Source organism: Haemorhous mexicanus, chromosome 26 (assembly GCF_027477595.1).
Source record: "Haemorhous mexicanus isolate bHaeMex1 chromosome 26, bHaeMex1.pri, whole genome shotgun sequence".
NCBI lineage: Eukaryota > Metazoa > Chordata > Aves > Passeriformes > Fringillidae > Haemorhous > Haemorhous mexicanus.
Genome location: NC_082366.1, coordinates 5,724,606 through 5,750,959, shown reverse-complemented (window position 1 = coordinate 5,750,959; position 26,354 = coordinate 5,724,606). Strand labels below are relative to the sequence as shown.

Genomic DNA, 26,354 nt, shown 5'->3' with positions numbered 1-26,354 from the left:
TATGCCATATTTGTATTTCCTGAGGGAAGAAGTTTTAGTGACTGATGTTTTGATTCACTATTGCACACAGGAAAATGCTTGAGAAACTGTGGAATTCTGAGTGGAGTTATCATGTATTTCTCATGTAGGAAAAGATGCAGAGAAAAAGCAGCAAGAGGGGGTTAAAATGGAGCCATGAAGGATCTGATTTGAATGCCTAACCTCCTGTTAATGAACTGATCTTGGAAACACTACATGGCTAAAACATGCTAACTCGTGGAAGCCAGTTGGTCAGGCTAGTGCTTTGCCATGTGTGGTGTAGATGTGTTTGAGGCTGTATTGCACCCAGTAGTTTTATAGTGCCCTGTATTTGCAGTCCTGCAAATAGGCAGTGACCAAGGTAGTGCAGCTCAGTAACCCTGTGGGGGTGTTAGAAAATTTAAGATTCAGCTCACTCTAAGCTGCTGAGGAAAGAAAAAACTTGATTTGCAATGAGAAAATGTACTGGGTATTTCCAGCTCTTAAATACATGAAGTTCCTTTTTTTTTTTTTTTTTTTTTTTTGTGTGTGATGTGGTTTTGTGTTTCTTTTCTTTTGTTTTGTTATTACAGCCTGCTTACAGGACCTGAGCAGTGAAGGACTGAAGGATTTAACAGTGTAACAGCCCAAATATCCTTGCCTAGTTTACTTGCAGAAGAATTATGTCCTTGTCCCAGGAGCAGTATGTCAGGGATTGTTGATGCATGTTGGTGATTTCCCAGCAGACATGCCTGGCTCTGTTGGTAGGACCAAGCCCACACCTTCAGAAAAGTGTTGAAAGTAGAATTTTCAGAAGCATGAGGATTGCCAGTAAGACAGAATGCTGCACTTAGGGGTTGGGTAAGGATAGAGACATCTTGATATGGAGAAAAAAGCTCTCCTTGTCTCCCTGGCTTTCCACACAGGGGTTACTGATCTGTTCTGCTGCAAGGCTGGACTGGCTTGGCTCTTCCTCCTGCTCAAGAACATGTTGAGTGCTTGGACTTCTTCCTGCCAAGGGGCTGGCTGTTCATTTTATTGTATAAAAGTCCAGTTCTGTCCTTTTGTGGCTAATTTGGCTGTGCATTGACACTGCCCAATGATTTGCAGAGATGGGGATGTCCAGGGGCCCTAGTGTATGTTCTATGCCATGGCTGCAGCACTGGCCTTTGCTGCTGCCCCTGTTCTTAGGATCATCTGTCTTGCTTGGCAGTTGCTGAAATGGAAAAACAAATGTTGGGAGTTAAATTGCAATGATTTTGTAAAATCTAGATTTTAAGAAGAGGTGGAGTGAGAAGTTTTCTTGTGCCATGCTTTAGGGTATTTTCCCTGACTGTTTTTTATACCAGTCTGGGAATTTGAGCAGAAGACTATAAATGCTGCACTGGTCATCCCTAATGTGAGCTTTTTCTGTACCTTTCTGGCTGCAGAAGATTGTTCTGGCATGATAAGGAGAGCCTTGGAAAGTGTTCATAAATCTTCCTGCTGTCTTTGGGAATCTTTCCCATTAAAGCCTCCTGGGGTTTAAACAGGTAAATCAGTAGAAAAAGGAGTAAAAGATCAAGAGCCAAAGAAAATAGAGCCATGTTGGGTTTCATGCTAGGGAACAAAGAGAGCAATGAAATATTAACTATATGGAGAGAACTGGTTATACAGTAACTTCCTGTCACCTTTGTGTTCATTTAGTATTGACAGAAACCTTCTATTTAAAAAGCATACCTTGGTGGTTGCTTGCTGTGGCTAAAGAAGAACAGCACCTGCATTTCAGAAGCTGCAGGTGGATATGAGCAATGCTGCTTGGAAATGGTTCAACAAAGTGAAGTGCACTGCATTCTTCAAAGCAGCCTGTCATTTGAATGTTTCATGTCTGAAAGATCAGCTGTGTTTTTTAAATGGTAATTTTTTTTCGTTGATCTTGGGTTTTATGTCAAATGTAATGAAGTGGATGTTGTAGCCTTTATTAGCCTGATGTTAAAAGTATGCATGTCACAAGTAAAGCCCTCTAAACTGGTCAGAAATTTGAAGAAAATTGAAATATCTTGAGGACTGCAAAAATTTCCTTCAAGAAAAATCTTCTGACATTTTTTTAATGTTCGCAGAGGAACACTGACAAAACCCCAGAGTAAATCCTCTCTGAAAATCTTTGCCAACTGGCATGCACACAGATCTGAGTGGCAGGCAGCACTCTGTTGATGAAGAGTGTATAGCAAAGCCTTTGAGATGCCTGTGTTGGGAGTTCTTAGCTTTCCCATGACTGAATCTGTACTTTCTTTCATGGCCAAGAACCTGGGGAAGCAGGGAGTGAAGGGCAGAAGAGACAGCTTTGGTAAAAGATGTGTGGGGAAAGGTGAGGATGCAAAAGCAGTGAATAGAGGCAGGTTGGAGACAGAGGCTGAACGAGGACAGGAGTCCAGGAAGGAAAAGTGGAAGTCAGTAAAGGATTGGGAAACTGCTGCTTGGAATGAAAGCTGCAGGAGAGGACCTGGAAGTGGAAGAACACTGGCAAAGTCTGCAGTGGTGGAGGCTGCAGACTGGACAGCAAACACAGGCCCTGGTGAGGGGCTGAAGCCCATGGGGCAGTGGCTGGGCAGCTGGTGCAGTAGGTACTGAGATATCCAGACAGAGGGAATGGGAAGAATAAAATATGTTTTTTGACCTAGGCAGTATGCAGAAGAATACCCAGTTAGGATTATGCAGTCATCCCTGTTTTATTTGACAGCTCAGCTCCTGAGGTGTAACTGTGCAACCCTAATGGCATTTCAGATGGCTCTGTACGTGTGACAGATGTTGATGCACCTCTGGACAAAGTCTGATTTGTGACAGTTGCTTGTTTTGTTCCTTTTGCGTTATTGGCAAATAATGCAAATTATTTTTAGTATGCTCTATCAATAGAAGCAGAACAAAACTTGCTATTCCTAAACCACTGAAGTTGAGCACTACCCAGATGGGTAAATTCGAGTGGCTGCCATGGCTGGATTTTGTTGCTGCCTGATAGATAGTGATTTATTCTGTAAGTTTTGTGCCCTGAGCTTTCAGAAATACACTACTTTTCATCATGAAGCCCTGCAGAAGTCTAGCAGTAATAATTAGCAAGCCATAAAAATCGACCTGATTTGGGGGAAGCACTGAAGAATGCAAGGAGACATTTCTGTTCAAGGAGCTAGGAACAAAAGCTCGTGGTTACTGACCCAGTCATGTCAGACCTAAATTTTGAGGGAATCCCAAGTGATAAGTGTTCTGCAGTCTGAATACTGCCTATTCATTCAGCCCTTCTGGCAGAGTGAATGAATCATCTTTTCAAGCAGAGACAGCCCCTCTGGGTCAGAGTCGAGGTCATTGGTGGGACATGTGTTCCAGACTGCTTGCCCTACATGAAAAAGAAAATATACAAGACTTTGCTTGCACTGTTGGAGCTTTGAGCCTCTCAGCTATAAAACATTCACATGCACTATCTCAGCAGCCCTCTTGCCAGTAGTGCCTCTGGATACACAGCCAGGTCCTTCCTGAAGGGCCATTGTCATCTGTGCTGCCCATGAGCTGTTCCTCTCCAGCAGCACCCCCATGCAGAACATTTATCTCAGGTGATGTCCCCCACCTGGTAATTACCTCTGTGTCACTGTAGCCACCTCAGAGCTGCCTCTGGATTTTTAACTTGAGGTGACTGAGTTGATTCCAAGAATGAGTTGAAAATGGGCACCCCCTTTCTTCATGTAGTGATCCAGCTCCCTGCAAGTAGCAAGGCAGGGACTGTAGAGCCTCTTTTGCTGCATCAGCAGGGGGATATCTGGGATTAATGTTGTGTTTCAGTTAGAAACTTATCAGACCCACAAAGCTGTTCACTTGCTAGAGCCTGCCTGATCAATAGGTGCTTTTCATTTGCAGAGCAACAGTCTCTGTCATACTGTGTTTTTTCAGTAGAAGTTGTTAGACATTGTGATGCTCAGAGAGGGGATGTGATATTTCATCACACTTAATGACCTTTAAAAATGAATGACAAGAAAGCACACAATGAATTAAAGTCAATATTAAAATAGCAAACAAAGCTGCTAATCCACATTAGAGCTACATTTTATTTGTGTGGTTAAAACATTGCTTTTCCCAGAAAGGCTCTCAGATTGAGAAACCATGGGAAAAACAATGAAAGGAAAATTCAACAGTTGGCTTTTGAACCTGTGCAAAATTCCATCACACACCCCCTGCTATACATTCCATACAGTGGGAAGAATCACTGGGGTTTTATTTCAGGGAGCCCATCACTGGTGAGTTCTGTTTGATGCACTGTAGCTCTTTGTGGAGAGAGGATTGTTTGTTTTTTCTTCTCTGCTTATCTGCTCCCTGCACACTTGTGTGCATTTTTGTAAACATTTATCACATTCCCTTCTTTCCCAGGATGAAGAGTTAGCATGTCTAGTCACTCCTTTCAAAGGAGCCTCTCTAGGTCTTTTATCATCCTTGTTGAGCTCTCTGTACCTTTTCCAGGTCTACTTTATTTCATTTGTGATTAATAATTAATGTTTTCAGGCATCCTAAACAAGCATCAGCATTAGTGCTGCTGACAGACTTGGCAAAAGGGAATGTACAGAGAAATTCAAGATAAATCCAAGATCCAGGTTGGATCCTGGGTACCCTTCAAAAAAGACACCAGAAGCTCTCGAGTGCATGTGTGAATATTCTGTGTCCATCAGTGCTCTGCATGACCTGTTGTGCTTTTAGTGGAAATCTCTGGCTGCAGCCCATGGAAGGACACAGACAGGATCCTTTCCTTGAGGCTGCCCTCTGTGGGTAGTGCTCAGTCCTGGAAAGAGCATGCTGATGTGGGTCCTTGCAGACCTGAGGGCACCTGGCTCACCAGAACTGTGTCCCTAGCATTGGGAAAATGCAGATGTGTGGCCTAAGCTCTGTGGGGCTCCTTGTTTCTTCATCTGGAGCAGCTCCTGCTGGCCAATGCTAATGGCAGAGTCTAGGCTGGGTGGTTTGATTAGAGATCAGCCCAGCTTTCCTCCTTCCCACTGTTTGTCTCTCTGTACTAAAAAACCACACACTCTGCCCCATGGCTTGGGGTTTTTCCAGGCCTTTTCTTACCATTCTTGACATGCTGTTCCTTCATCCAGTGCAAATTTCTTACCTTTGCCTACTCCCTGGGCCTGGGCTTGTTCAGTACCTCACACAGACTCAGTCACTCTCCATCTGATCCCAGCAGCTGACTTGACATTCATCAGCTCCTTGGCACTGGGGGGCAAGAAAAGGGGTGGCAGCAGAACAGGGTTAAACTCAACCTGGAGCAAGGATCAGGTAGCTGCACACACCCACAGGAGCTTAGGGAGGAAATGAGTCTCTGGAACAGGTCTTGGCTGTGACAAAAAATCCTGCAGTTAAGATTTCAGAAAGGCTGAGAGACTCAGTGACTTGGTTCCTGCTCATGCTTTAGGTACCTGAATTTTCGAAGTTCAAAACCACATGGAATTAAAAATTAAACTTTTAAAATACCACTGTAGTTCAAGTACAGGCTGAGGCATGTATAACTCCTCTTTCAGTGCACAGCCCAAGAGCTTAATTGAAAGTTTTGAAGGAAAAACTTTCTCTGAAAAATCAGCTCCTGTGGCTCCAAGTTCCTTCAGTACTGTCTCTGTCCTCCCTGCCCTCTTGTCTCCTTGCCTGAACAGGCTAGAGAGTGACCACCTGCTTTATTTTCTTTTGTAGGTTGGTTAAGTGAAGATTTGGCAGTGATAAAGCTATACCCCAAATATTGTGATTTTACTATCTAGAGCATTTAGAGCACAGAAGATTTTGGATGTTCTCATTTTGAGATAGGGAGAGATTATTTTATTTGCCAGGGTATACAGTCATTGGTCATACAAGTGGGTGGCTGAGTGTGGGTGGACAGCATATTTTTAAGTCATACAAGTATAAGGGTATATTTAATTTAAAAGAAGTTCTTTATTTGTAACATCACTGGTTAGAAAATAGTATGAAGGGATGAAATAATCTTGCCACTTCTGATCAAGGTTTTGCAGTACAACAAACACTACTCAGGCATTCCCTAGGAAAGAAAATTCTAGCACTAAGTAATCAATGCCAAGTTTGTTGTAAATATAGAAACAAGCTGAAGTTGTGGATAACCTCTTTTCCAATCAGTTTTCCAAAGCTTTTTCTCCTTATTTCTGTTTATTTATTTACAGTTAGAAGCTTTGTGCCACAGCCAAAAGCTTTGACTCCTGTTGGCTCTCAGGGGTTCCTGGGCCCTCTGAGTTTTCCTGACTGTGAAATTGAGAATCAAAGCAGCTTAAGTGAGTCTGGCTGGAGGGGCCTGGGCACCAGCTTTCTTTTGCCTGATGCTCTTTTTCTGCATGAATGAACAATGTCTCTGGTAGACAATGCAAAGCTTTTACTTTACTGTGTGCCTGGCATGATTGCCTGGTGTGTCTGACTGTTAGGAAGGGAAGCTCAGAGCACTCTCAGCAGAAGAATAATCTGCTGTCCTTGACTTGGGGAGGAAACTTCTTTCACACCAGCAGGAATTCTTACCCAAACAAGCTGGAGCAGCTTGAAGATCCTTTCCTGTTATCCCCTTCATACTTTATTTTAGCATCATCATCTTTGTGGTGCTGGTTCACTTACAGAAAACTGACCATATTCCTTTAATTCAGCAAATGGAAGGACTGAATTCAGTTAGGATGGCAGCTGGATCAGGAGCTCCATCCCTGGATCTGCTTTTGGGTTCATGACCTTGGAGAGGGTGCAGAGAGCTGTGTTTCAGAATTCTACTGTAGGCTGGTTCTTCTGCATGTATTTAGAGGGAAGAATCTGCCAGAAATTAACCCAGGACATATGTTATGCCATTTGTAGTAGCTGACATGATGGTGTTCCCAAAGATAGCATCTGGGTTTTTTCAAAGTTTGTGTTGCAGCAGGAGTAGAATTAGTTTTCAGAGGTAGGTAAGACCTCTGAAAAATCAAAATGTGCAGACACATTTATAGAAGCAGCATTTTTTAAAATATATAATTAAAAGCTCACTGAATAAAGACAAGATCATGTGTAAATGTGTCCTGCTTGATGAGATCTTGGTGAAACCAGAAGAAACGAGGGTTGTGTCAATAAGTTATGTGTGCAGAGAAGGCAGAGATGTCCCAGTGTAGTTCAAGGGCTTTATTCTGGGTAGATGAGATTCTGTTGTGTGTGGTTTTGCTTAGCAGACAGGTTTGTATCACCTCTGCTGAATGCTCCAGTTTGCATCACCTGCATGAAGAGAAGCTCACCTGCAGTTGGCAGGTAGAGAACATACAAGTAATATATTAGCATATTTAATTAATTTTCACTGCAGGGGATGACAAAGTATTTGAACTAGGAAAGGACCCACTGCTTGGTGTGCCTGTGCTGGCAATCCTGTGTATCAGCCCAGTGAGCTGAATTCCCTGTGAAAAGCCCTAAGAGGGCCCTGTCTTGGAATGTTTCACTGTCTGATCACACCCCACATGACTTCATCTGCCACAGCCCTTGGAGCCAGTGCTGGTTGTTTGTGGTGGGTTTTAAAGTGCCTTCTGCACTGAGGGTGACAAAGCTGATGTAGCCACAAATGCTGGTGAATCTTTTTCTCTGCCAGAGCTGAAGTCAGAGCCTTGGCACAGGTTGTTTAGATGGCTGCTGGCTGAGGGCTGCAGAGCCTCCTGTTCCAGCCAAGCCTGCCAACTGCAATGCCTTGTCTGGAGTGCATGGTGCCCCTTTGAAATTGTGCTTGGTGGAAAAGTCAATGCAGTGTGTCTGACTCAGAGATGCTCCCCTGAGGGGAACCCTGTTCTTGTCCAGGCCTCGTTTCAGTGACTCTCGTGGGAACAAAAAGCTCCACTGAGAAATTTGGGAGCTGCCAGGAAACTTCCTGGCTTCCCAGAAGCACTCCTTCCATCCTTCAGTCCCTCCTGCTCCCTTAAGACAGGAGAGATCTGAGGCAGGATTGAGCAGACACTGCCTTCTCTGTGTCCTGATCAGGAGACAGGGCTGTCATGGTGCCTCATCTTGAGGAGTTAAGATAAGGACTGTGTGCAGTTTAATCCAGGGACCCTTGTGTTTCCTTGTGTTGACCCCTGAACTAATTGCAGGACACCATCCTTATTGTGGACCAAATTGATCAGTAACAATTTCTTGCTGTATTTCATGTTTCAGATATCACTTGGAGTTGTCATGGTGCTGTTGTTATGGTTACCATCTCCTTCACCAGCTCAAATACCTTTCCTGTATCCTGCAGGAAGCAATTATGATAGACAGGAGTGCAAGGGTTTGTGGAAAGGGTTGGTGTTGGTGCAAGGAGGGTGTACAGGGATTCTTTTTAGCTAAAAGTGAGCTCTAGTAGGTTTTTTATTGGGGTATTCTTCAGTCACAAGCTGCTAATACCTGATGTCACCATTTCAGTTTTACATTTCTGGAGTTTGAGAAAGTTATTTATGGTCCCTGAGCATGGGAGTGAGGGCAGCCCTCCAAGCTGGGCAAAAATGTCTCAGAGGAGTCAGCTGAGGTGCTTTGCAGCAGCCCAGGGAAATGAAGACCTTCCCAAGGGAGGAAGGAGTGACAGCTGAATGGCTCATTCACCTCTGGGCTTGGTCAGACAAGCATTTCTCAAAGAGAGAACATTTCCCTTTCTGTAGGAGCTGGGCAGTTTCTGCACTGGGATGACCCACCCTTCCCACTTGCCTGGCTCTGCTGGTGCCCAGCTCACCTGCTGGGAGCTCTGAGAAGGGTTTAAATCTCTGCTGTCCCAGGCCTGGACACTGCAGGAAGGATCAGAGGACTTGTCTGCTGTGCCAGTGCTGCACATCTGATCCACTGCTTTTGAGGCTGCAGCCATCCCTCATCCTCACCTCTGCCAGGCCTGCAGATTGTGGAAAAACAATTGTGCCCTGTGGCTCGTGGCCATGCTGTGGGCCAGAATGGCTTTGGAGGAAGGGGCTGTGCTGCTGGCTTGGTGCAGCCAAGGCTGCTGCTGGCTGGGAGCTCCACTGCCCTTTCTGCTGTGGTCAAGCACCTCCTTGGTAGCCCCTTCACCTCCACTAACCTTCACAAAGAGTGAGAACTTGCTGTAAGACTGCTGCTGTGTCTTCCCTGATAAAGCAGGTCTGTTGGAATGGTTAGCAAAGACAGGCACAAAGACCCAAATCAATTTTAACTAAAGCAGCATGACATTTTAGGGGACTGGCTGTGCCTTCTTAGCTATGTTTTTTTGAAAGCCTTCATTGCAGCTTATGCAAGGAATAAGAAACTCATAGTCAAAAGAAGGACTGTTTACTTCCCTGAAGTACAGTGTTTCCCTAGGTTGTCCAGTTATTCCAGGTTTTTTCTTGTTGCATGGCTATCACTATTTAAATTCTGCTGTACTGTCTGGCCACTTCAGTATTTCTGTCAATATTTACATTAGCTGATTAATTTAATTCCATTTTATGCTAATGAAATGAAAGAAAACCAGCTCACTTGATGGTGCAAAGCACACCTGTGCATTGTGGATTTTAACCCAAGCTGTGGATGAATCACAGCCCACAGCAGATAGTCATTGCTAAATTGCTGAGTACAAAGATGCATTGTGTGACTCACTCCCTGTTTCTCTCCTACCATTATAAACCCTGAGAGCACTTGGTGAATAACAGAGAGGCAAGAATGAATTCATCCATGCTTTACTCTGTAACCATCTTTTATAAATACTGAGCCAAATTCTGCCTCCAGACACACGCAGCTCGCATTGAAGTCTGCCCACTGTATTTATTTTTAAAGATAAAAGCACTTTTGTTATTTTCACTGGGGACTTCTGTGACACAGTCCATTGTGAGGATGTGAATATCCTTCCTCAAGAGCTTCAAGTGAGGCAGGGAGTGTGTGCCTGGACCCAGGAAGGATACTTCATGGATAACAGCTACCAAACTGTGGTGCTGGAATAGAGCCATTACGTTTGTCCCAGTGATTTTCAGAGCCACATTCCCTACACTTGGCTCTTCCATAGCTCTCCCTGTCCTGTTGGGCTCTGTCACCTCTCATGGGTGACCAGGGGCTGAACTGGGGAAGTTGGTGGGCAGGTTCATCCTGCTCCTGGGTCTTGCTCTCAGCCTCAAAGCACTCTGGGTTGGTGAGGGAGCCTTGAGTTAGGGCTTGGGCTTTTTTTGGTTGTTTTTTTCTGGGTTTTTATAGTTTTTTCTTGAGCTTCCCCAAGGGACATAAATGAGAATTGCCTCCTTTTTTTTCCCCCAGAACAAGATTTGTTCTGCCCTCATGTTCCAAGTGTTGATGGCTTTGAACGTGTGCTGCTCATTGCTGTAAAAAGGGAGACATTTGTCCCATGGCCTCATGTCTTGGAAAGGCTCTGGTGAGAAAATGCTCTCTAAAATCATGCAGTAAACAGATCTAGAGGCAGAGGTATATTTTTTCTGTTTGTAGGAGGGGGCTTTTGCCCATCTTGGGCTGGTATGATGTGAGATGGCTGCTTTAAAGCTCTCTTCAGGCAGGATGTCTCCCATCAGGGTAACAGAGGTGGGGAAAGCAAAGGGATGTGGAGTGTGTTTACTCTTTTCTTCCCTCTGGTGGACTGAGGCCTGCTGGGGGCTGTCTTCTTAGCTGGTCAGAGTGACCCCGACTAAAGTTCGAAAGTTTCTTTTCCCAGCCCGGTACTTGAAGAAGAAGTCAGGGCTCTTCATTTTTTCGGTCTCAAGATTGTTTATTGCATCTTATCTATAAAGTTCTTTTTCTTTGTCTAGTCGAGATCCGTTTGGCAGGACAGCTAGAGGCACTCCCCCCTCCTCCAGGGCGGTGTTATCTTTATATACTACAAACTACGTGTACAATATTTACAGTTATTTTCTAATACTTATCATCTATATTAGACAGTGAGTTTTTACTTTAGACCAATCTAAAAGTGCCAACATCACTAGACAAGATGGAGGTAGAGAAGAAGAAGAAAGGCTAGACACGCCCAAATCTCTCCATCTTGTCACTAGAAACTCTTATACTAAAAATCTTAAAACTTACAATTAGACTTTGTAATTATTTATTCTTACACTATTTACACTATTGTGGCTTTTATCTCTTTTTATAAAGGTGACAAGTTATTCCGTGGTTCATAATCGAACCCACTGGTGTTCTGGGTTGTGTGCCAGGGTCTCTGAGCTCCCTGGCAAGGGTTTCAGGAAACTCCGGACTCCTAAAGGAATGTCTTGAGTTCTGACAGAGGCCTGGCTCCTCTCTTGGTGCTACTGCTCATCCCATCATTTTCAGTACAGCTCAAAGGAAAACCTGGGCTGCAAATCTTGCTCATGCAAGTTTCACCAGCTCCCTCGGTCTGTATGCAGTTAGTTACCTCCAGGGAATGGTGCTGGGTCAGGGTGAGAGCAGGCAGAGCACTTTGTGCAATGATTTCACTGTGAGCAGGAAGAGTTTAGTCCTTTTTGGTATGCAACTCCAGTTTGAGTTATATATTGTGAATGAAATCTAATTTTGTGGTTCACCATGGTTTTTAAAAAATCAGCAGCTCTGAAAGCTGTTATTAATAAATTATGTCTGATCAGAAAGAGGTCAAACTATCAGTTATGAATGATTATCTGGCAAATAGCCTTTTCTCATGTTTAGAGGTTTTCTTCAAACTGACCTGACATTATGGAAACTAGTTTCTTTTTCTGGTTTGTTTCTGTTAAATATCTGCAGAATACGTGCACTATCTAGTTTGTGCTGCCTTTTCTAGACTGCTCAGCCCCTGGGATATGTGGCTGGTTGACTGCTTTCAGCTCACTGCTTTTATGTTATTTTCTCCCAGGGAAAAAAGGAGGTGGCAAGTGCTTTTGGAAAAGGCCTGCTGGTTTCCACTTTGAAGTAGCTAACTCAGGGCAGGTCGCCTTCTCCTCTCCAGAGGCTACTGTATCATCAAAACATGATTATGATTTCTTGCCTTCCTAGGTTTACATATTGAGGAGCTCCTGCTGCATTTATCTGTGAGGAATAGCCAAGTGCTATGGCTTATGCAGTGGCTTCTGCTTGGCTTGGAGAAATGAGATCTAACAGGAGTGAAATATGTGTGAAATAGCAAATAATGATTAGTTTTATTTCTGTACAAATACTGATAGCCAAAAGAGAATGCTTGTGTGAGAAACAAACTGTTCCCCATGGACTGTTTTGGACAAAAGAGTGGGACAAGTGTGTGTGAATGTTCTGATGACAACAAGTAAGAGGGGATTTAACTGGGGTCAAACAGCATGGATGTTCAGGAACCCAGTGCACATTCCCAGACCTGGCTTCTGTCATGGCAAGCAGCAGATTGCATGTGCTGGAGAGCCACGTCACCTTGTGCTGCTGTGCCTGACAAGAACCCCCTTGTGCTGCAGCAGCAGCTTCACTTGCAGCAGTTGTGGCATTCTTCCTTCTTTGCCCTGGAAATGGGTCATGGCACTGAGATGACATTCACTTCTTGTTAATTGGGTTGATATTTTAACTGTAATTAATGTGTTAAAATCAGATTAATGAATGGGCAGCCATCGAGAAAATGGTGCTAATAATTGCAAGGCATGTGAGAGTCAGGGAGGACTTGACCCATAATTTTTACTGCTGGTGGTTTCTTCTGACTTTAAATCAGTTCACTCATGGCTAGGACAAACACACAGAGATAATTCTTTCCTCTGCTGGACTTGAATTTGCCAGCAGACCTGCTGGTGGCTGCTTGTGCTGGCAGTCAGGGACACAGTCACCCACCTGGAGCTGATCTCTCCTGCTCATGTTGTTACAGGCCACGCGCTGAAGGCAAGGAGCCATGGCTGAGGATAGGAAAGAGGAAGCCAAGGCACCACACTGGACTTCAGGTCAGCTACCAGAGGCTTCTTCACACCCACATTCACCTGAAATGAAGGAGCAGGGTGGCGCGAGCGCTGGACTGGTCAGAAGTGCCAATGGATTTCCGTACCGCGAGGAGGAGGAGCTGAGGCTGGGCAGCCATGAGCAGCCAGGGACCTATGCTCAGACCAAAGAGAATGGCATCAACGGAGAGCTGTCAGCAGGGAGCAGGGAGACTGCAGGTAATGCACCTCCATGCCCTGCTGCAGAGCACGGGGCTCTGCAGAGCCTGGGGCTTTCCCCAAGAGGAGATGTTAGGGGGAGTCAAGCATGCCGTGGGGGAGCTGACATCAGGAGGGTGTGTGTGGTTTGGATGCACTAGCTCTTCCCTGCCAGGACTGCATCTTTGCCCAGAGACATACTCAGGATTCTGGGCAGGGCTCTGAGAAGGCTTCAGGAAAGGTCTTTGTAAAGGAGACAGGGGCACCCATCAAGGGATGTGGCAGCAGACTGGTGCAGAGCAGCTGCTGGTGGTGGTGCAGAGCAGCTGCTCAGGTCCCCTGGGCTACCAGGCAATAGGAATCTGCCCAGCTGCTGTGCATGGATGGCTGATGCATTTGTGTGTGCAGGAGGGATGGATTCTCCTGTCATTGCACACAAGTAGCAAGACCTTCTTGAAACCATGTACTGTTTGCAAAATAATGCATTGCTCATTCTGGCTGGGAGCAGCACACTTCAGTATCAGCATTTATTCATCCTTGCCCAGCCATATTTCACTGGATGCTCACTGGGACTTAGTCTATTTGTAAACTATGTAGGGTTTTTAGAATTCAGCTTGTTATTTGCAGGAAAAAAAAAAGAAGAAGAGTGTGACTGTGTCAAAATGAAATATGCAAAGCAAGTTTCCTGTTTTAGAAGTAAATGCTAATTATCTTTGTGCAGAGTTCCCACTCCAAACCCCAAAAGCACAGTGCAAGAAGAATTTCTCTTGTATAGACACAACTGCCCTTGATGCATCCATTCATGCATGCTAAAGAGATCTTTCTAGCAATGTTTTTTTGGCTGCTGACAGCATTTGGAGATGCTATCCATAATTTCTCAGGGGCTGGAGAATTGTAAGTTTCCTGGACCATACAGTTATTTCATAAACAATTGTGCTGGAAATGGAGATATCTGCTAAAAGTAAATGTGTTTATATTTTAAGTCACTTCTTGCAGATTTGCTTTCAAATGTTGGCCAAGCTAAAAGAAATCATGTGTGAGCATTCAGGTGAACACAGTGTTGATGACTGGGGAGATGATAATGGGGCTTGTGTCTTTGCTCTAACCCAGCTTTATTTTGTGTTTAGCCAGCAAATAGAGACTGAGTGGCTGTCTCATCTTTGCCACAGATTTGTCACCCCATGTTGGACAAGTCCCCCCATACATTTGCAAAAGTGGGGATTGCAGGATGAAGAGGAATTTCCTATCCTTAGAGAGGAGAGAAATGCTTTTCTCAGGCTCTCTCAAGCTCAGCTTCTGAGTGCTGGTCACAGAGAGATCCAAACATTTAATTGAGCTTGCAGCTAATGGGTGACAGGAGGAAGAAAAGCACTGCTGGCCATCAGCAGGCATTACAGTAATGCCCTTTCATGTTGCTTTTTGAGGCAAGTGGTTAAAAGCAGAACAAGACAAAATGAGGAAGCACGTTCTAGGGCATGCAGTAGAGCTAGGGACACACACTTGCTAAGAGAACAAGATTGCTCTTCATCCAGGTGAAGTTTGCTTCACTCACCACTTTGTGGCCTCATTTCCTCCTTCCCTGCAGTTTTCTCACTGCCTGCTCAGCCTCTAAGATCTCTGGTGTGGAGACTTACTGTCAATATGTACAGCTTTTGTTTGGGAGTCTTAATATAGCTTATCTCATGACATCTTTGTCCTTGAGCACTGCAAAAGTCCCTAGAGCTGCTTGCCTTCATGCCTGAATTCCTGGCTGCACACCCAGGCACTGGCTAAGCCCACATTTAATCAGGGCAATGTAAACCTTTGTAGGACACTTAAGATACATTTCTTTCAATACTTTTTTTTCTCTTTTTGCTGGAGAACCAGTTAGCATCTTACTGTAGTGGTAGAAAGGGCCCAGAGTGTGTTTGGCCCCTTCAAACTAGTATTTACTAGCTGGATGTGCTAAATGCAGTGTGGGGCAGGATTTGTAGATTTTTGATGTTCAATTCAGAATTTGATCTTGAAATTAGGATTGTTATTCACAACAAAATTTAGTCATCGTTGCTGTGTTTGTCTGTTTGCAAATTGTAACTTCAGCGGGGTATTGCATCAGGTAGGGCTTTTAAATGCCACTCTGATACACATAATTATCAATAATGTGAATCATTTAATCATTTGTAGTAGCTTACTGACTCCAAACATCTGAGGAGAAAGAGCACAGGAAGCCACAGTCGATGGAGATAATTAACCAAGCTGTGGCTTTGAGTAGATTTACAGGGATTTTATTTTTTATGGTACAAGTCCAGCACTGTAACCTAGGAAAATCTTTGGCTTCTCAACCTTCATGTTGGAGTCTGTAAATCCCCAGCAACTGCCACAACCTTATGCACAGCAGAGCACCAGTTCAAGCAGGGATTTCCCAGGCAGCTGCCCATCACCCCCATCCCTGGTGCATTTTGAGGTGCTTCTCCTAAGGAAGGGCTGCTGCATCTGGCTAACCCAGGAGCTGGGATTTAGCCACAAAATGGCCCTCTGCAAGGGAGAGCTGTTCTGTAGCAGGGCAATTGATCCTTCAAGGCATAGCAAAGCAGCAGGACACCCATTCAGGGGGCTTGTGCTGTAAAATCAGAGGGCTGTGTGTTAAGGGAAGAGTTAGGATAAGGCCACCAGGACCAAGGCACCTTATGCACACAGTGATGCAGAGGCAAGGGATGGTGGTGGGGGAGGAAGTGACAGTTCTTCCTGAAACACATCCAATCCATCACTACAAGTGACATTTTTAGATTTGCACAGTTAAAATTTGCCTTTGTGTGTATATGTCTCTCTCAGTGTCTGAGAGCTACTGAGTCTGACCTCAGTGTTTGGAATCCTCTGGATCTGGCTGTTGGACTGCCTTTGATTGATCTGTCTCAGCACCGTGCTGGTAATGGCTGCATGATGGAGACACATCAATGCCCTCCTGTCAAAGGGACTGATGGGGACGTGCAGAGTGCACAGAGCTGTGGGCAGGGCAGCCCCAGGGCACGAGCCATGGCACCCAAGTCAAAGGCAGATACGTGCAGGAGGACAGGCTGGGTTCTTTGGCATAGCTCACAGGAAGTTATTAGGGGTGTGATCTCAGTGGGGGTGGTAAAGCACCTATTTCTTTTTGTATGCATTTTGTGGATGTAAATTTGTATATGTACTTGGGCTGATGCCTTGGGAAGGCTGACCTAGAACAGAGACTGGACAGAGTTAAAGAATAAAGCAGGGATTTATTAGGAGGCCTCAATGGATCCACCTTGGGCAGCACCAGAGCCCAGCCAGGGCTGCACCCAAGATGAACCAACATGGTCACAAAATGGACACCTGGTCATGGGGTCTCTCACTTTTAGAAGTTCCTGGTCCATTTGCATATTGGAGTTCATTGTTCAATTATAGTTTTAGGTTAGGAAGTCCCATCCTTCTTGTTTTTCTCTCTTCAGCCCACGTTGTTTGTTCTCTTGGGACTGAGATTTGGATCATTTGTCCTTGGTCCCCAGCTGGAGAAAGGAATTGTTTTGTCTCCCTGCTCTGTGAAGAGAGCTCACCATCCCATAATATGAAGCTCAGAATTACACACTAAAGCAGCACAGATTCTGAAAAGTGTAAAAGCTAAAACCTGAGGAATCATTTCTCCCCTTTAGAGGCTTGACAAGGCCTTTACCTTGTTGAGTCTCTAATCTAAATATTTACTAATAATAGGTATTTAATTACAGATAAGTATCTAAGATAAGTATCTGTCTTCCTCTGGCAGACCAGCTGAGCCCTGTGCTTCTGCCAGACACAAATCCCAGGCTGAAATGCACTGAGAGCCACAGCCTGCTCCCATGGTGTGCTAGTGGTTTGTTCCCTCCTCTAGTGACATCTCATTTAATCTCCTTTTCCTTCCTGTCTCTCTTGCCATACAAGTGGTAATATTCTGATGGCACTGGCAGCAGACACACAAACAGGCTTTCTTTGTACGGAGGCATTTTTGTTCTTTCCAACAGGACTGCTTTTGTCAGAGCTTTGCTTTTCATTTGGCTGTTTGCACTGGCTGTGCTGCTGCTGCCCAAGCCCTTGTGGAGCTGGAAGCCCCCTGAGAAGCTCCCTGAATGCCTGTTTCCCAAAGGAGCCTCCCAGCCTTGTTGTCAGATGTGCATTTTCAGCAAGCAGCACATCTTGAGCAGTGCAGACAAATTGCACAGAAGGATGCAAAATCAGTGACATTCAGAGCTGAATGTGACTGCTGGCTTTGTCCCATTCCTGTTATTTATTTTACAGAGCTGGAAGAAGGTGTCTTACTATGTCATTGATGGCTCCCTTGGGAAAGAAGCTGTTAATTAGGCATTTTGATCTCCCTCCCCTTGCCCAGGAAATGTGACAGTAATTACTGTACACCGTCATCTCTGCCAGTTTAGATAGAGGCAAACACACCAGGCATCTGAAACTTTTCTGCTCTGGGTTCAGTGTAGTACAAGTGTCATTTTCTGGGACACGTTACTGGAATATTATAGACATATTCCAAGTGTGTTGCTGAAGACTGTGTGGGTAGGGGCAACAGAACCCCTCTGGGGAACTTGTAGAAAATGCTGGGGGTTTTACTATTCTCTGTTAACCTTGCTATGAAGGAGTAAAGGCACAGAAATTCCATCTTGTCACATTCCCTACCCACAGCTATCTTCTCCCTGACTATAAAATATTCAATAACTGCTATATAGACCAGTCTCTGTGGGTTTTTCTGTGGCTGGCCCTATCAGTCAATCCAGTAAGACATCTTTTCTTGTCTAGTCAGAACCTCTCTAAGGGGCTGGCTCTGCCTTCCCACCTCCTCTTAGGGCTTCAAAAATCAGTCAGTGATTGGCATGTCTTGGTAGGAGCTGGAGGGTTGGCTACAGTTGTGGGCAGAATGCAAAAATTACTGTCTGAAAAGGAGCAGGGTGAGATAACCTGGTGTGCAGGTGCTGTTGGTTCCCATGGCTGGGAGTCAGCCACGTAGAGAACATCAGCCATCAGGCTTTTTTAACCCTAAGCTCCTCTGGGAGTGTGTGCTTCAGATCTGCTTTTGAAAGCTGTATCTCAAGCCAGGTGCAGTAGCACCATCAGAGCCAGCTGCTGCACTGTACCACATCAGTGCTGCATTTGGCCAAGGGAAGGCATCCACCAGCCCTCTCCTTTGGGCTCCCTGTTGGTGTTTCAGTTCTCTTTGGTGTTTCCTTGTTACAATACAAGCATTGCAAAAGCAGCTGTGCTTCCTTAAGAGGTGAGAGCAGAGTGCCTGTGAGCCTGTTGGCTTGGCAACCAGCACGCACTTGATGCTGTCAGTGCTCCCAGAAAACAGAATCTATAACCTCAGAGATGGAACAAGGAACAACAAGGCTGGGATGTGGAAGAAGCATCTTTCATAACATGTTTCAGCCACACCTTAGTTTAGACTGTGTGCCATGAGCTCTGTTTGTCAAAGTTGCCTTTTGGGAACATCTGCAGCCCTTCTTGGGGGACTGCTGTGAGCAGGAGAGTTATTGCTGCTGCAAATGTCAAACACTGAAGGCATTCTGGGAGTTTCATTTTTGCCTTGTCTCTGCTTTTTGCTTGCCTCTGCCCTCCCTCCCCACCATCCATGTTTGAGTACCTGTTCCAGTGAGGGCTGCAAGTGCAGATCTCCCTGTCTCTGTTGGTCAGATCTCAACCATCCAGCAGTGGCATCAGCTGAGTGACTGGTGGGGCAGCTGTGCCCAGAAAACATTCCAATCTGTGGCCTGTTCTGTGGCCTGTCCTTTTCAGTTTATAAAGTGTGTGGTAGGAAACAGCTTGTGCATTTATGAATTACATAAAGTAGACAGGGCTTTAAAAGCCAGGAGGAAAGGCACAAGGGTGGAGAGAGCTACCCCAGGTGAGCCAGGAGGTCTGTGCAGAGCCATGGACAGGTGGCCCACCAGGTGCAGGACTGTGTGCCACCTCTCCACAGGAGGAGGGCTCAGCTGTGCCCCTTGAGAGGGGCAGAGATGGGCTGCTTCAAAGGCTCATTGCTGTTGGGTTTAAAGGCTCTGTCATGGTCTCCATCACCATGATGGCATCATAAAAGACATCCAGGAACACTGGGCAATGTTTGGCACTGAGCAGCTCGGGCTGGTGTTGCTGGGGACTGTGCCAGCATATGATCTTTCATTCCAGTTTTGGTCTGAGGGCAGAAGGATTAGGAAGAAGGTTCATTACTAAACAACAGAGCCTTGTTTTGCAGGCACACGGCTACTCTTGTTTCAGGCAGAGCTGAAATGGCATCTTCTTCTCCAAAGTCACCTTGGAAGGGAAGCAGCAGGTTCTTAGGTGACAGCAGGGGATGTGCTGGTGAGCACTGCTGGCCCCATTTCCAGCTCCCCTGCCCTGTGTCACGAGGGCAGTCCTTAACCCACTCAGCCCCACACTTCCCAAATCCTCCCCTCCTGTTTTTCCCCTGTGGAAGCTCAGGTGTTGGGTTGATGCACTTTCCAGCCCAGGACAAGGCGTCCCCAGGTCCTGCCAGCACACAGGGTGGACATCAGCCCTTCCTCACCCACTGGGCATGGGTTGAACCCTTGGTGGAGAGGAGGTAGGTACCATCACATCTCTCACAAAAACGAGAGTCACACAAAGTCTCCCCCAGGCTTGCTGATTCCTTTTTTCCCCCGTTGCCATGCCAACGTGGCCCTGCTCAAAGTGAGATCTCTGTCTAAGCTCCACTGAGAGAAAGTATGTAGCCTAGGAGATTATTTAGCATTCAGGAGTGCACAGGCTCCCTGTGACGTCTGTGAGCCACAGTCTGACAAAGGAAAGGAGGATTTAGTTTTTCTCCTCCTTTCCTCTAGCATTTGCTTCTCAAGGTTAAGGGAGATAAGGAAGAGACTGCAAGCACTTTGTGATTGGGACCCCACTCTGTAGTCCTCACTGAGGCACCACTTTCATGGAAATGAAAAGAAAATATTACTTTGGGGTATATTTTCTGTACAAAGTACAAGAGAGATATATGTGCAAATTCCTTGGTTTGACTAACCATGATCAGCTACTCTCTATTAAAATTGGAAAGCAAAGGCAGTCTGGGTTTTGAGTGAGAAACTCAAAGGAAATAGTAGAAGGAAGCAAGAGACAAGTCCCTGTCTTTGTCTTTCATGCTGTTTCAATCTGTGAGGTTACAGTGCAGAGAAGAAACCATCTCTTCTCCTGCTGTGTTCATATCCTGGGTGAGGACAGCAGCACTCAGTGTGTACCAGTGTTTTGGCTGGGGTTTTTTGTTCTGTGGGGTGCAACTGGTAGATGAACTGCTCACTTGAGATTCAATCCTTCTGATGATAATACAGATTTGCTTGCCTTTGCCAGCTGAAGAGATGGAAATCAGCACAAAGCAGCTGGCATTGGCTGGCAGCTGAGCCCTGATGATCCAGTGCCTGTCCCTACCAGTGGCTGGTCTGGAAATTCAAAGACACTCCAAGTGAGATGTCTGTGTGATGGTGTTTATGCTGGTATTTGTTCTCTGGGAGATTCTGAGCAAAACATTTACATTTTCTCTGCTGTTTCACAGACTGACTACAGAGCACAGTAAGTGGTGCTTGGAAAACCTCTTCTGAAGTGATGATTTAGAAATGCAGCTTTGGTCTTTTCGTGGGGTTCTGTTATACTGAGGCATTCCTCATGGCATGCAGAAAGTGCAGGAAACTCAAGGCACCCCAGCTGTGTACATTAGACCATGGGAGTGAGCCCTTCTCCTCTTTGTGGAAAGTAACTGTCCAAAACTCCAGTTTTAGTTGCATGCAGTTTTATTTTGTGGAAAATAACTGAAAGATATTATTAGCTCCAGGGCAGGAAAACCTCTTAGCTGCTTCTCAGAGTCATTTCACTCAGGACTGAGTAGATTGAATAGTTCATGGAAATCAGATTTACTGGGAAGCACTGTGTCTTTTGGGAGGGGAAAATAAACCCCAGGTACTTTGCTTTTTGTTTCTATTTCCTTCCTTGAGGCTAATTCATAATGACACATGATCAGTTTGGTAGAGCTTCCAGCAACCCCTATAACCTCTGGCAGTTAGGATAAAACTGATTTACAGTCTGGTTCTCTGCCCATGCATCTGTCCAGACAGATAATTCTGCCCCTCTTTATGAATGTGCCAGCTGCCAGTGCTGTGTAGATGTGCCAGTCTTGCTGATGTACTGAAACTGTTTTCATCCACAGCCTTGCACCACATATGAGGAGAGGGAATAGGGTTCAGTGGTGACTGCTCCTTTTTTACCCCAGATTCAGAGTATGTGCTGCATCTGGGGTAACACAGCCTGCAGAGGCTGGTGGTGAGCTGAAACTAATCCCTAGCTGCTCCTGTGTATGAGTTGCTTTCTTTTTCCTTTCCCTGTCATCCTTTCTCTCTATTTGAGAATATGTCATCCTTCTCAACAAGTGCTCTGTCAGCTCTTCCTTCTCTTTCTCCTTTCTCACTTATGTTGTCTCTTTTTTTAGTCTTGTTCTCTGTATGTGCTCCCTGCTTTATCCCAGCCATGCAGTGTAGCTCCTCTGCAACCTGGAATTTCCACAACTGCTCATTTTCAGTGCACTAAGGAGCTCAGCCTCTGGCTGCAGCTCTCTTGGAGGCTGCAGTGCCCCCAGCCTGGTCTCAGCTCTCAGCAGCTGGACATCTCCAGCACTGTGGCTGCAGAAGCTTGCAGCTATTTGGGTGCCAGAGAAGACAGCTTTGGCAAAAGTGGAAGAGACTTCAGAAGGTCACTGAACCATAGAATGGTTTGGGTGGGAAGGGACCTTAAAGCTCATCTCATTCCAGTCCCAGGCTGCTCCAAGCTCTGTCCAGCCTGACCTTGGACACTTCCAGGGATGAGGCAGCCACAGCTTCTCTGGGCACCTGTTCCAGGGCACTGAAGATGCACTGAGGGCTGTGATGTGCATCTCTCACATTTTCCTTCTTCAAGAGTAGGTGCACATTTCTCTTTCCTAATCACATTGCACACACAGAGCTGTGAGCTGGCAGTCCCCAGGAGTGGGCAGGCAGTGGATGGGAGCAGGATTCAGGGATGAGTCCTGGGCAGAGGCAAGGCTTCCTTCAGCTGGGGCAGGGCCAGAAAAGAGGGGGAGAGATGGGAGAACTGCTGACCTTGGCTGAGAACTGCTCTGAAATTAATCTGTACATGGCACAGGCCACTGCCTGTCTGTGGGGACACTTGCACATGCTCCTTTGGAAGGATGCAGCCCCATTCCTCTGTTGGCAGGATGAACACACCTGCCTTGGTACAGGCAGGCTGGACTGGGAAGCAGGGCTGGGAAGAGATCAGCCATGCAGCTGCTGCTGCAGTGCATGCTGGGCTGGACCAACAGCATGAGCACTGAGGTGAGCAGGGCATGGCATTGCTGCATTTTATGTTTAAATATCCCCTGATGGGTTAAACCAGCATTCTGTTGGCATTGACAGGTTGATCTTCAGTCATCCTGACCAGGCATGACTAAGTCCCACACAATATGTGCACAGGTTAATGTTCATTTTAAGCTTAAATCTAGCAAAGTTTCTGTAGCATACTGTGAATCCTTTCTACAAACATCAGAGAAAGCACTGTAAAAAGTGTTTAAAGTCATCCCAAAAGGAGCTATAAATGAACTTTAAGGGATGCATCACCTCCTTCTGTAGGTGGCTGATGCTTCATTGACTTCTGTAGAGGTTCTTAAAAGTTGGTCTGTTTAAAATGTTAACTTGTACTGAAGCCCAAAACTAATATTGACTTAAAAGTGACTTACCCATTATGTGCATTTACTCACACTGAAAGGATTAAATATCTGGTTCTTTGTTTTGAAGCCAAAGTGGTTTCTTCTGTGTGAGTCCTAGGGAATTAATACTTCTGGGCAAAGATAGATACAGTGGCTTTGTATGTGCAGGTGTTGTTCTGAGCTGGTGCCAGGTCTCAGGAAAGGCAGTGGGACATCACTGCATTGCCCTAGCTGAGGGTTTGATGTTGTCAGCTTCAATATTGCTCTAAATTGTGTTGCCCATGCATCAGAGAAAACAGAACTGATAGCTTTTCCCACCTCTGATTTGGCTGGGAAATGCTGACAGTAAATATTTTGTTCAGGCAATAGACTTCAGAAGGTGGACTCAGGGGATGCACAGGAAACAAGTATTGCAGTAATGAGGGCTCATTTTGAAAGTGTTGCATTATTGCACTGACATCGGTGTGACTCCTTTTTAACAGACTTACCCATTCCAGGGGGGGCTGAGCAGGGCACTGGTCCCTTGGGGTTTTGTTCTACAACTGCTTGATAGTGTGGCAGAGGCCTCTGCCCAATAAATGTGCTAGGGAGCCAAAGGAGGGGGCTCACTGGAGCTTCCAGAATGGCTCCTGGTTCCCAGCATCAGTCACTGCAGGTTTTGCACTGTGTGCCTTGGAGATTTGGACTATGTGTCCAAGTCTCCCACTGAAGAAAGTGATCAGGGAAGCTCAGTCAGAGCAGGGGAGCTGAAACACACAGAGAACACGTGGAAGCAGTCCAGGGACAGGGACAGGCAGCCTGAGCTTCCCTGCTGCTTCTTGAGTGCTGCAGAGCAGCTGAGGGTGCCCAGGAAAGCCACCCTGGGTTTGTAGCAGAGCACAGCCAGGCCAGCACTGCTCAGCTGCAGGCAGGACTCAGCTGTGCACCAGATTTGCTCTGATATAAAGCAGATAGCACAGGAATCATAGAATCACTGAGGCTGGAAAAGACCTCCAAGATCAACACGTTCACAAGTGTTAAGGAGCTGGGTGGTGGCACTTCAGATTTACAATCTAGAGTTTGAGGACAGCAGAGGAGGGGCTGTTGAGTACCCCAAAACACAGAGGTGAAATGCATTTGCAGTGGGGCTCACCAGGGTGTGAAGCTGCTGTGCCAGGTACTCAGCTGTAGCTCCCCTGTTCCTGCCCTTCTCACACAGTGACTGCAATGCATCTTTCCCCCACACTAATCTGAATGTTTGCCCCTGGGGAATGCAGTGCATTAAACTGTCAAACTCTTTCTTTCCCAAACACAGACCTTTTCTGGCCTGTCCTGCTTTAGCTGGTGAATCCTGGTGATTAAATTAATCTGTTGCTATCCTCATGGATGCTGCAGTAGCTTAAAGTCAACGAGTTTATTAGGGAAATGATGCTTGTCTCTTGTGTTGTGGCTGCATTTAATTTAAAAGCTGATGTTCATATTATTTGCCTTCATAACTCCTGCCAATTATTGTTAATATTGCCAACATCCAGATCAAGGACCTACTTACAGCAAAATATTTACACTCACAAAAGCTGTTTGAAAGCCAGTATTTGAATTCTGTGAAGCTGTGGCTTTTTTCTTCAATCTCAAGCACTAATCTGTTGGCACTTTTTGGGGTTTATATAACTTATTCATAATACTTTGATTGCTGCTGTGCATTTATCTTTAATCTGCATGCAAAAAGGCAATATTTAGAGCTGTCATCATCCCAGAGATCAGCCCAAGGTGTATCTTTGCTTTTTCCACCCCAAATTCCACTGGGTGATGCCTGCATCTTTTTTTTTCCTCCAACATTTCAGTAGTCTTGACTGAAACAAGTCATCCACCAGCTTCCAGGAGAGCTGTGCATGGATTCAGGGCCTGTCCTCAGGGGACTGGCTAATGCCTCTAAACAAATCGAATTGCTGTTTGCCTTACAGCCCAGCTGCACTCAGAGCTGCAGTGCCCGGGGGCAAAAAATCCATAGGTCCTGTTTGGCCTTTCAGATCATCAAAGACAGCAAATAGGCATTTTGTGTCTTCTCTTTCTGCAGGGATATGTGGGGTGTTTTGCCTCACAAGGCAGTGCAGGTTGCTTTGTGCTTTTGTTGTTGACTCGATTGCACTGTGCCAACAATTAGTGCTGGTTACCTTGGAAACTGCTCTGAATCCCACTGAGGATTTTGACAGGCACATCTTGACTGGAATTGCTTTGTTTTCACAATTCTGCAAGTATACATGTAGCTCATCCTTTTGTTGTGCTCTGCCTGTGTTTTTTCCCTAAAATGTAGCAAAATTAATGAAACATATTATTTATCCTTTCCATCTCATTGCAGCTTTCTTTAATTCCTTCTTCTGCCTCAGTGCTCCAGGAACATTAATTACCCTTTACTTTAACTGAGCTCACTGTTTTTTTTGGTAGGTGTTTGATGGGTGACCCTATGAATGTGTGTGAAGTTTTGACACAATTTGCAGTCTCCCTCTTTCTGTTCCTCCTTCCTGTCATCTCTTTTCTTTGGTTTTCTCCTGGAGCAGAAGGGGCTAGAATGCTTAGGAGATAAATGAACACAAATAAGAGCAGGGATGCTGCACACTACTCATCAAGCAGTTGGTTATTTGTGTCTTCTGCTGAGCTGCAATCCTTTATTTGGAGAACTGGATTTGAAAGTGTTCACCTTACCTCTGCCTAGGGCAGGAATCCTTCCCTCTGCTTTCTAAAAGAACAGTTTTATTCCCTCAAGAAGGATTCTTTCAGTCTGGTGCAAAATATTCAGCCCAGAAATGAGAATGGCCATGCAGTTCAGACAGGTAAACTTCATTTCTGCCTTAAACAAATTATGCTGTACAGAGCCCAGCTGGCATCTTCTGTGGCCACAGGACCCTCAAGGTCTTGCTGCCACCCTAGTGGCATTGGGTAGAGCTGCTGCCAGAAGGAGGAAGGCATGATGCTGCTCTAGTCTGGGAAGACTGTCCTGATGAAATGGTGGAGATGTGATCTGCATTTCCTATTAGGAGGCCCTGTCCCTGTTGCTGTGAAATGGGTTCTCAAGGTGGGAAGGAGCAATAGCTAGGTGGGCCCTGTGACCTTGCTGAATGGCAGTTGTGAAACACAGGAGACTGCAGGCAGGGAAGGAGAGGAGCTGAGGAGAAAACCTCTGATCTGACTGGAGCACCTCTGGCCTGAGATTGACACTGTGATGACTAGCAGGCTGCTCTCAGGGCAGGCTGTACCAGCTCCCAGTTCACTGCCAGCAGGATCCTTGCATCAGTGCCAGTCACACACCTGTGAGGCAGGGAGAGGCTGTGAGCCCTGCCCATCCTGTCCAAACCAGTCCTCAGAGTAATCATCCAGCACTGCACAGAGGGTAGGGGAGAGGAGATAAAAGGCACTGCTGCATGAGAGCTGAAACAAAGAGCTGACCAGTTTCACCTGAGAAGTGGTGTTCATAGCAAACTCAGCTTCTCCATGAGCTGAGTCTGAGGTTGTGGTAGGTTGGAAGAGAAAGAAGAAAAAGTGCTAGAGGCTGAAGGACAGCCATTAAAAGAACAGACAGCATCATCATGTGGAGATGTCTCACAGATCTGAGTTTTGCTCTTGCCTTTATGGTCACAGATTAAAAAAAACCAAAACTATTT

At 45.7% G+C, this 26,354-nt stretch overlaps 1 protein-coding gene across 21 annotated transcripts in view; it reads left to right on the top strand.

The window, feature by feature from the left end:
* The window catches only part of MAP2 (microtubule associated protein 2), a 143,871-nt gene that overhangs the window by 68,347 nt on the left and 49,170 nt on the right, over window positions 1–26,354 (top strand). For all 21 annotated transcript variants that reach the window (XM_059868108.1, XM_059868103.1, XM_059868106.1 and 18 more), the window contains one exon: window positions 12,740–13,025. In XM_059868108.1, the coding sequence (XP_059724091.1) occupies window positions 12,764–13,025 (262 nt within the window). In that variant the 5' untranslated portion in view covers window positions 12,740–12,763. The remainder of the gene's footprint in view (window positions 1–12,739; window positions 13,026–26,354) is intronic.